General features: G+C 48.6%; 1 protein-coding gene across 1 annotated transcript; it reads right to left on the bottom strand.

Annotated features, from left to right (window-relative positions):
• Positions 1-508: 508 nt before the first annotated feature.
• On the bottom strand, positions 509-7282 carry LOC142141089 (uncharacterized). Its single transcript, XM_075199195.1, has 2 exons — positions 5531-7282; positions 509-3137 (listed from the first exon to the last, which is right to left on the bottom strand). The coding sequence occupies exons 1-2, from the start codon at positions 7197-7199 to the stop codon at positions 2236-2238; spliced, it is 2571 nt and encodes an 856-aa protein (XP_075055296.1). The 5' UTR covers positions 7200-7282; the 3' UTR covers positions 509-2235.
• Between the last annotated feature and the right edge of the window lie 4071 nt (positions 7283-11353).

The following is an 11353-nucleotide window of genomic DNA, read 5'->3' as shown; positions in this document are numbered from 1 at the left end:
TATAGTTGGGCTTAACCATTATGCCCACAGATTTGGGCATCATTTTATGAAATGTTTACATGCAACCTAAATCGCTGCCCACAGTGGTTCATAAAAGGCTCACTGTGTATGTGCCCATAAACCTCACATAACCCTTAAAAATCTAAACATTTGCATGCAAATAATGACACGGAGACTTAAATAAGTTATTAAAAAATTGCCAGAACTTTATTAGAATTTTTCTAAATTAACTAAACCTATGGTGGCGGAGAAAGGGCACTGCGAAACAGCTCTCAAGCTGGTAACACTAAATCACAAGTGGACTGGCGCAAACCGCCGTACGTCCACACACAGAGGAACAAATCCCATCAAAAAACTGGCGCTGAGTTGGCGTCAGGGTGACTGCCCCTTTAAAACTCACTCTGCCCTCCCTCACCGAGCCGGACAGGGACCCTCCTCACCGAAGGACCAAAAAGGAGTTACTGGTGCCTCCTAGGGAACAGTGACCTATGCCCAACTACTTGTGCGCCCACAAATCAGCCGCTGAACGCAGTGCCTTCCTACCGCAACATTAGTCCCAAAATGTACCTCAAGGAGTGGGTGGGTGGGATCTCGTGTTGTGGAATGGACATTCCAGGAAGTGCAGTCAACTATATACTTCAAGGTTCCTCCCCCTGGATCACCCATTGGTCGGACCCCACCCAAATTTAAATCCTTCAGGTTAGTGCTTGGTTTATTACAAACCCTGTCGCCCTTTAAGTGCGTTCGTCCCATGAGGCCTCACTTGTCCTAAAAGGCTCACTGTGTATGTGCCCATAAACCTCACATAACCCTTAAAAATCTAAACATTTGCATGCAAATAATGACACGGAGACTTAAATAAGTTATTAAAAAATTGCCAGAACTTTATTAGAATTTTTCTAAATTAACTAAACCTATGGTGGCGGAGAAAGGGCACTGCGAAACAGCTCTCAAGCTGGTAACACTAAATCACAAGTGGACTGGCGCAAACCGCCGTACGTCCACACACAGAGGAACAAATCCCATCAAAAAACTGGCGCTGAGTTGGCGTCAGGGTGACTGCCCCTTTAAAACTCACTCTGCCCTCCCTCACCGAGCCGGACAGGGACCCTCCTCACCGAAGGACCAAAAAGGAGTTACTGGTGCCTCCTAGGGAACAGTGACCTATGCCCAACTACCTGTGCGCCCACAAATCAGCCGCTGAACGCAGTGCCTTCCTACCCCGCTGCGCCCCACAGACGCCGCAGCCCGCCACCAACTAAACAAAACACGCCGCCACTCCTCCGCAAATCCGCTCTACAAAAAACCCCATACCTTCCTCCGTTAGGTGCACGCCGTCCCGCCTAAAAAATTGGGGTGACTCTACCCCCAAGCCCGGATGCTCAATAATCAAACCCCCCAAGGACCGTATGACCTTCCGAATGGCGCTATTAAGTTTCCTGACCATAACTGTCATCTTTTGTAAGGGTATATTCGTTCTCCATGCCAGCCGGGGAATTAATGCTGACCAACCAATAATGATGTCTGGCCACACCTCATGAATACGCCTAAGGTCTTCCCGAATCTTAATGATAAGATCAAGTGACTTTCCTCTTCCCAAGTCATTACCACCCGCATGTACCACCAGAACATTCGGCGGGCCCTGTTGTTCAATAAGCTTCTCTAACCAAGGTATAAGCTCGGCCCACCGTAAACCTCGTTTGCCCCACCATCTTATCACTATGCTCTCGTGCTCCGGGATAACCCTAGACCTGGGATGGCCAGCGGCCCAGAAAACAAAGGAATGGCCGATGATCCACACTTTCCTAGTTGGAGAACTCTCACCTGGAAGCAGAAAAACAGTGTTAGAAAAAACATACCACCTTATTAGGAAGACAGGTCAGGCTTAGCACAAAGCACCAGAAGGATAGAATGCTGAAATACCGTCCACAGGGGAGGAGAAGGGTAAATGACACATACGGGGAGCAGGCCACCCAGGCGAAGGTAAACAACACCCGGAAAAACCCCGGCAGCACACCACTAATCAGGACTTACGCCCAGGGAAACCCGGGTGAAAATCCCTTCGCGCCCCCGCTCCAAAGCGACGAGCGGAAAAGCCCAGGGTAGCCCACCAAAATGGAGGGATAAGACGGGATGGGGTAGGAAAATGGGGTGGGTGGGATAACACAGGAAAGGATGAAAAAGGAGAAAAAGGAAAAACTGTGGAGGCAACATTATAATTAGTAAAACACAACATCAAACATCAACACTGTCAATCCTAACATAGGATTTATAAGCTGCAGATTTCCAACGGCCTATGGCTTTTATGTCCTCAGTAGAGGATCCGGCCATGGCAGCAGATGTAGCCGCACCAATCCTAAACGAATGGGTTCCGTACATTGCGCTGTCCAGATTTAGGGATTGCAGGGTTCGCTTCAAAATGGCCCCGAATTGATATTTTGTCAGAGGCATGCCATCGTAATGACATAAAAACAAGCGGGCCCGAGGCCTCCTATTCATCAACTGTGATACTAAAGTGACCGGACATATATTGCGATTTGTCTGCTTGTGTAACTGCACCCACGATCCCCTGCCACACTGATCGGTCTTGGATCTAAGTAATTTACATGACACCGCACTTTCGCCAAGGATAACGTAATCTGCCCTCAAACCGGACTCCTGATGTCCTCTGGACCTAGCCACCAGCTCGGAAACACGAAAAGCTCCAAAAAAGGCCATGGAGAAGGCCGTGCTAAATAAAAGCCTCTCGTAATCGTCAACTGCGACTAAAATCAGGTTCCCTATCAACTTGTCCAGAATGTCAGTGGTGATTGGTAGGCGTGCATCGACGTGTGCAGGTCTTGTCCTACCCCACCCCTTTAAGGCCTTACTGATCATAAATCCCTTGGTGACATCAGGAAGACCTTGCAGCTTAGCCATAAAGGATATCCCGGCCAAGGTAGATGCCATAGCGGCCCTAGACTCCCCACTGGAGTACCTATCCCACATGTAGGCTAAAATAGCTTCACGCTGACCTGCCTCAGACTGATCTTTTTGCCCGCTGTACAGTGACCACCGTCTCCATGCCGACTGGTATGTCTTCAGGGTGGAGGGAGCTACCGCTTGCTCCACGAGCCCAATTATGCCGGCTTGATGATCTGCCAAACACAAGAGGGACATGGAATACCAACACTGTCCGCCTGGGGAGCCAAACTGCGGAACCTGCTCCATTGGAAGCGAGACAACGCATCGGCCAACCCATTCTGAACCCCCGGAACATGTCTAGCCCTAAATGAGATGTCATGCTGAAGACAGCGCAATACTAGGTGACGCAGGAGGGATATGGCGTGGCGCGCCAAAGCACTCTGCTTGTTGATCGACTGGACCACCCCCAAATTGTCGCACCAAAAAACAATGTGTTTCCCCTGCAAAGCAGGCGCCCACAGTTCAATTGCTACCACAATGGGGAACAGTTCCAAGACCAACAAGTTCTTGGTAATCCCCAGCCTATGCCACTCATCCGGCCAGCTGTCGGCACACCAGTGCCGCATGCTCCGGAGGCATCCGTAAACAGATTGATATTAAAATTTGTTACGGGTGGTGACGGCCAAATTCGACTGCCGTTGAACTCCTTCAAAAAAGTGAGCCAAATCTGCAAATCCTCCCTAATCACCTGGGAGAGACGCACGGCCGCATGCGGCCTACACCTACCCGCTGTGGCTCTCTGTAGCTTTCTGCAGAATACCCTACCCATGGGGATCACCCGACAGGCAAAATTAAACCTCCCTAACAGAGACTGGACCTGCCTAAGTGAACTGGAGCTGGATCCTAAGACCTCCCCAATAGCCTCGCACATCCTGGAAACCTTATCAGCCGGGAGTCTACAAATTCCCTCCGCTGTGTCGATCTCAATTCCGAGGAATGAGAGACATGTGACTGGGCCTTCCGTTTTGTCCGCCGCAATAGGAACGCCTAACACCTGGAAAAGGGCCTCAGTGGAGAACAGCACCTCCCGACAACATGTGGAATCAGCTGGCCCGATAACCAAGAAGTCGTCAAGATAATGTGCTATCCACCGACAGCCCGTTCCCGCCTGTATGCACCAGTGCAGAAAGCCGCTAAACTTCTCAAATAGCGCACAGGATATCGAGCAGCCCATGGGAAGACAGCGATCGATATAGTATCCACCACGATGCCGAAAACCCATGTACTGAAACGACTCCGGGTGAAGGGGCAGCAATCGGAAAGCCGACTCAATATCAATTTTAGCTAACAGGGCACCCCTACCGCATTCCTGCACCAAAGCTAGCGCTGCCTCAAACGACTGGTAACTAACTGAGCTCAGCGTGGCGGCTATAGCGTCATTAACGGATTGGCCGGCGGGGTACGACAAGTGTTGTATTAGTCTGAATTTCCCCGCCGCCTTCTTGGGAACAACCCCTATCGGGGACAAAATCAAGTTGGGGATAGGAGGAAGATGAAATGGGCCAATCATGCGACCCAAAACAACTTCCTTCCCTATTTTTTCATCAAGCACCTCAGGTAGAGCGAGTGCTGACTTCAAATTAACCGGAGCCGCCTTAGAAATGTTGCCCTGCACTGGGAGTCTAAAGCCGAGGTGAAAACCGTCGTGAAGGAGGGCAGCGGTATCTCTATCCTCATACCACGCGAGCCATTTGTCCAATTCAGCCAAATTAATTGGCGATGGACCCTTGACTCTGCAAAGCTGAACTTGTGCCTCTTCCCCTACCCCCACTTCCTCGGGCCTTTGCACAATCGGAGGCTGGATGTTGTCCGCCACATGATGAGCAGTTGTGCTTGAATCTGCAGGATAACCCTCGCTGGCAGGTGCCCGCATTAAAATCATAGCACCGTCCTTTGGTGGGGAGGGATGTTTGCGCCCTCCCCGGCCCTTGAAACCGCCTACCTGAGCCGCCCTCCCCCGTCTGGTTACCCGGCCTCATCAATTCCAGCCAGGTGTCTATGTCCTTCGACCCTAAAGGTAATTTCTCACGTCCGCTCATACGCTTCCTAAAAAGCTCATCGTATGCCCTCCAGATTCGTGGTCCGTCTTTCACATGCATCCCGCTAATCAGGTGCATGTAACGCCATACCTCTGCTTGATCGCTGGGCCTACTTTCAAGATAAATTGTTGCAAAAATGGAGAAGGCATTCACCCATCTGGAGAAAGATCGGTACTTCTCCTCCCCCATACCTGACTTATCACAAGCCGCCGCCAATGCTTTCTTATCTTCCCCCGTCAGTGCGTACATGTCCACGTACTTCCCTCGCCTAATCCTATCTCTCACGCTAGGCCTGATCCCATGCGTAATTTCCAACGTTTCCACCTGCCCTAGCTCACTGCGAGCTACTGTTTGTTCGATGTCAGCCCCCCGATTAGTCTGCTTACTGCGATCTCCTAGCAACTGAGTCTCTAACAATTTAATCAATTTTCTAGGCCTATCCCCGGAGTCAGATGACCCGCTGCTCGTGGATAGAACCGGGGATCCCCGTAACTGTGTTTTATGTGTAGTAGCGGAAATAGACTCACCGCTGATAGCAGGATTCCCGGCTCCGGCAGACGATACAGCCTCCCCTGCAGGCACGACCAGGCCCCCTGAAGTCCCTGATGCAAACTCATCGGCATCCCTGGACGCCCTCTGCTCACGCGACTCCAACCCGGCACGTCCACCAGGATCGACCGTTGATCCCCCATGAACCGGTTCTGGAATAGAAATTGGAACAGTGAGTTGTGGTCTGGGTAAATAGTCTAAGCGCCGCCGCGCTGAGCCGAGACTCTCGCCGCTGTATTCATGTGTTGGGGCCGAATAGGGGGCCGAACTGGGAAACCCCCCAAGATACTCCCGCTGTGACGTGGAAGGGCTGGGGTACCGCGGGAAACCCACCCGGTGGCTACCCGAGCGGGCGGTGTCATGGTGAGGGGGGTGCCTGGGGGGAAATTGAGATAAGCTGACATGGTGATAATCAAAAATAACCCCGTCCCCGCTAGGGCTACGTACCCCCACCGGGCCACTAGGGGAAGAATCCCGTACAAATTCCCTATGTGCCGGCCATAAACCCCTCCCCGGTGGAGATAGGCTAGAACGGGTCATGGAGTGCCGTACGGGCAAAACCCTGTCAGGGAAAGTGTGCGTGGTAACCCTGTCCGAGTGGGGCGCCCCAGTGAAACCCCGTTCCCGACTGACTCGTTTAGCGGGCCCGCCCGGAGTCAGGGGCTGGCTGTACCCACCCCTAGTGGACCGTGGGTCTGAAACGTCCTGAGACCCCCATGCAGAGCCACGCCCGCTGTGGGGCAAAAAGGGGCTTGGCGGGAAGTGCAACTGGTGAAGGGCCGGAGGGTTGTGGCTGAGAGAGGGCATGCCCCGGGCTGACACAGGAGGAGTAATGGGACACTGTATGAAGGATGTGTCCCTGTGAGCAGATATGTAGGGGGATGGTGAACTACCCACCCGGGACTCTGCACTCAGCTCGTGCAGTCTATCAGCCTGCCGCATAGGGATGCCAGCAGGCTCGTGGGGATAGTGGCTGTACGCAGCTTCCCCCCTCCCCCCTCCCGCTGAACAGGCTGATGCTGCCGCGGCCGGGCGCGATGGCGCCCTGGTTCTGCGCATGCGCGACCCGGCCGCCAAACGGGAGGCAGCTGCACGTCCCCTGAGGCCTGCAGAGGACCTGGGACGGCGTTCTAACGACGGGCGGGCAGAGGAGGTGGATGGATCAGCCATAAGGGCCGCGGGACGAGAGCTGAGGTTAAGGGGAACCAGGGAGGACTGAACGGGGGCAATATGGCGGGCGGAACCAGCGGGGGAGAGAGATCTGAGGCGGGCAGGGCGGGAGGTGATACGCTTAGGACGGGGCATGGCGGATGAGGTATAAGGAGAGGGGATATAATGGAGGACAAAACGCAGAGGAAAAAACAAGGGAAAAAAGGCGGTGGAGGCGGGGGAGGGGGAATAAATGAGGGAGAGAGAGGGACAGGGGAAAGAGAGGGGAGGAGGAGGAAAAAACAAGAGAATAAGGTGCAGACACAAGAAGAAATACCAGCAAAGACAACAGGGGCAAGGCTTGAAGCAGGACACAAAGGGGGTACTTATCTGATTCTTCGCTCCAGGGCCTCTCTCTGCATCTCGTGTTGTGGAATGGACATTCCAGGAAGTGCAGTCAACTATATACTTCAAGGTTCCTCCCCCTGGATCACCCATTGGTCGGACCCCACCCAAATTTAAATCCTTCAGGTTAGTGCTTGGTTTATTACAAACCCTGTCGCCCTTTAAGTGCGTTCGTCCCATGAGGCCTCACTTGTCCTAAGATCAGTAGCAGCAGCTACCAATGTCCAGTTAAAGGACTTGCTGAGATATATCTGCACATGTTATTTATAGAATTGTCAATGGACAGTGTGTGTGTTATAAAGATATTGCAAGACACTGAAGAGTACAGAAGGAAAGTCACATAAATCCAAGGTATTAGTAGTAATCTGCAGTCGGCGGTCGCATTATTCCATATAGTACACAAGTTAATCTAGTGAACCTCAAAACCCTGTTTTTACAAGTGGAATTTTTAAAAATGTATAGATATTGTCATCATTTCTATAAAGTGTGTGTGTACATAAATATATATATATATATATATATATATATATATATATATATATATATATATATATAACGAACGAACGAACCAGATATTGGCTATACCACTGCTGCAGGGAAACGGGGAGGAGGGAACCAGGGCCACAGCTCGCTAGATCCCCATGCGTTATCTCCATGGCCTGGTGCACCACACCTGCTGCACCAATGACAGTTCTGCCACTGCCACGTGTTTCATAAAATGTATTTCTGTTTATTATTTAAATTTGTATTTGCTTTTCACATGATTAAAGATGTAGTGCTTTGTTTGCTGACTGCAGTTGGTAGGGGTTATTTTGCACATACAAATATACACACGAGTCAAAGTATTACTGATTTGTTTGCACACAATTATGTTGCTGTGCCCTTTTGTGTAGGATGTTCCACAACACATATTACTTTTGCTATGGCCTTATGTTTGGGGGAAGGGAGGTTGCCAAAGGGTAGGGACATTGAGGGCCTGATGCCGAGTTAGGAGCACAGTAAACAAAAAGTTATAAGTTTGATTTTGGACAAATCATACTGCAGTACAAGGGGTGCAAATTATTATTTTTTTATTCGCAAAGAAAATGGCTTTTTTTTTTACGCTGAAATTTAATGTTGACCTAGGACACTCACAACTATAAATCTGTCTCCACATTTTAAATTTACCTCCCTCCCCCCTCCAATGCAACATGGTTTTGCCAAAGTGCAACTTTGCTCCTTTTTTTTTTTTTTTTGCTTTGCTCCTAACTGAGCATCAGGCCCTGTATGTAACCTAAATCATTACTGCTTCATTTAAAAAGCTCAGCTGGAATGCTCAATGTCAATATCACATGATTCCTATTTTCAAGAGAAGAGTGGTTTCATCATGCATGATGCCTGTTCTCCCCCCTTAGATGTACTTTGACTGTCAGTCATCTGGTTGCATAATTTTTATTGAGTACATTACAGGCTCTAGCACTGCTAATGTATAATACAGCATTTACATTGCAATAAAATATAGTATCTAAATATTTGCTGTGATCTATAAAACATACACGTGAAACTATTTTGTATGTTTTCAATCAGATTATTTTAGAATTTTAAATTGAGTGTAAAGTGAGTGGCGAAGGGCATTGAAGAAGACTAGATTGCTTATTAAAATGTTATTGTTTGTCCGCAATCAATTTCTTGGCTTCCCCAATGTACAAGTGGCCTGATCCACACACAGCATTTATATCCCTCATATTCTTACTGACCACACCCTATTGTCTATAGAGCATACTTGCCAACTCTCCCTGAATGTCAGGGAGACTCCCTGAAATAGGGGTGATCTCCCTCACTCCCTGAAGAGTCTGGCATTCTCCCTGATGCTGAGCCAGTACAATTCCCCAGCAAGGAACACCTCAAGGCGGCTGTGTTTTCACATAGTGAGTACATAACGGCAAACATTGTGATGCTCAGTGACTCAAATGTTTGTGCCCATGTCCAGTCACAACTATACACAGCTTGAATGCAGGCATTCATTCATGTCCTTACAACTGTGATTGGGTGAAGTAAAGCACAACATTTGGGGGGGGTTTTTCCTCGCTTGGATAATTTAGATATTCAGACTTGTTTCCACATCATATTCTTCAACACTTAGCAACATAATGGGATAATAAGAAAGGATTAGGTATTGCAGGCTTCAGTGGGGAATTATGGGAAACTGTGTACAGCATATAGGAGTTGAATAATTAGAACTGAAAGGTGGGAAGATTGCACATATAGGAGGCCATTTAAGAAGTCCCGCAATAACACTCAGATTCCTGGCAAAGTTCACAACTCCACGTGTGAACATTTCATTATCAGGTGTCATCTCACGGCTAGTTTATATAAATTATGGAATCGCATGTACTAGGGTTAGGAATAAATATGAGTGGTACGGCTAATTGGTCTGTGTTTGTTTACTGAATACATTGAAGAGCACAGTGACCACTTATAGTTGCCCATCACTTATAGCAGTGATGGGCAACCTGATACACTTCAAGGGCTTCATAAGTGCCCCTGATCATAAAAATTAAATTAAAATAAAGAGACACAAACCTGTAATAACATAACAGGCATTTTAAGTTAAGATAAATAAGGGTCACAAGTTATAAGAAATATGACAATTCAATGTGACTTCTGGGTGACCTGATTTTCCACCAGCTTTCACCGAGTTTCATGTAAGGAGAGAGGTTTCAATCAGTTATCCTGTTGCATTTGCTGTTGTAAATCTAAGGTGCCTTATTGCAAGATTGACAATGTAGAAAAAAAAGGGGGGGGGGGCACCACCAACTTTTCTGCACAGTTATCTGTGAAACCATTTTCATGAATATCCCTCATAGTGGTGGATTCAATGCGGTGCAAGATGCAGCTGTGCCCAGGCCTGGCGCTTCCATTAGGCAAGGTTAGGCAGTTGCCTAGGGCGCCGGGCTCTGGAGGGCGCCTCAGAAATAAAATTACTTTAAAACTGTGCGGCGACCGCTTACCATACCTTCCACGGCCGCCGCACAGCGTTCAGATAAATCCACGGGGAGGGTGGAAGGGGCTATGGATCAAAACCGCCGCCTCTCTGCTCCGTCTCCTCCCCTCCACTCACTGAATGTCGGGCGTGACATCATCATCACGGCCCGACAGTGTCAATGAGTGGAGGGGAGGAGACGGAGCAGAGAGGAGCAGCTTTATGGAGGCAAGGTAAGGAAAGACGTGGGGAGGAAGGAAGAGGGCGCCGATTTTGACAGTGTGTAGGGTGCCGATTTTACAAGTGTGCCTGCGGCGGGGGGGCGCCGATTTTTAAAGTGTGCCTGCGGGGAGGGGGGGGGGAAGGGGTCGCCGATTTTGACAGTGTGCCTAGGGCGCCAAGGGCCCTAGCACCGGCCCTGGCTGCGCCTCTTTCCAGACATTTCGATAGGAATCTCTCCTTATTTTCCTGAGCACCTCTGTGGGGTGCAAGAAAGTATGAGCAGAGATTTCTGCCATGACTTGGGCACGATGTGTCTCCATGGACGTTCCGGAGACACCTCGCACTGAATTGTGTTTAAAATCTTGTAAGGAAATTATAAAAATCTTGTATATGGTACATTTCTGCTCCCTCTGGTCTCCTCCATTTGTAATGTGATTTGCATGAATGCTTGTAAATTCGTATCACAAACACTGTGTTCACAACCTCATGTGTGAACATTTTATTATGAGGTGTCATCTCTCACCTACTTTTATATAAATGAGGGAATTACATGTGTTGGGAATAAAAATCTGATCTGCTTGTGCAGCTAAGTGGGTCGTGTTTCTTTACTGAATACATTCAAAAGCACATTGATTAAAGAACTCCATAGAAGGAATGGCCGTATACTAACATTAATCTCAGCAATAAGTTAAATGAATACATTTAATTAAATAGAGAGACACCAACCTGTAATAGCATACAGGCGTTTTAATGTAAGATAAACAAGGGTTACAAGCTATAATAAACAAATCGGACAATTCGAGGTGACTGCTGGGTGACCAGATTTTCCAGCAGTTTTTGAAGGTTTGGTGTAAGGTTAGAACAGGCTACTCTGGATTCAATAACCCTCCACGATTGTACCTGCCTAACAGCGTGATAATAATTCACTCACTAAATAAGGTGCTGAAACACAATGCAATTTGGACAGGCAATTAGCCTGTTTTACACCTAATATATTACAAATCACAGCATATATGTGTCCAAAAAGATGATGGGGTGCACTGTTTTAATGCTTTGCAAACTG

The sequence above is a fragment of the Mixophyes fleayi genome, chromosome 2 (genome assembly GCF_038048845.1).
Source record: "Mixophyes fleayi isolate aMixFle1 chromosome 2, aMixFle1.hap1, whole genome shotgun sequence".
NCBI classification, from domain to species: domain Eukaryota; kingdom Metazoa; phylum Chordata; class Amphibia; order Anura; family Limnodynastidae; genus Mixophyes; species Mixophyes fleayi.
The sequence above is the reverse complement of the archived record's forward strand: the minus strand, read 5'-3'. Positions and strand labels throughout refer to the sequence as shown.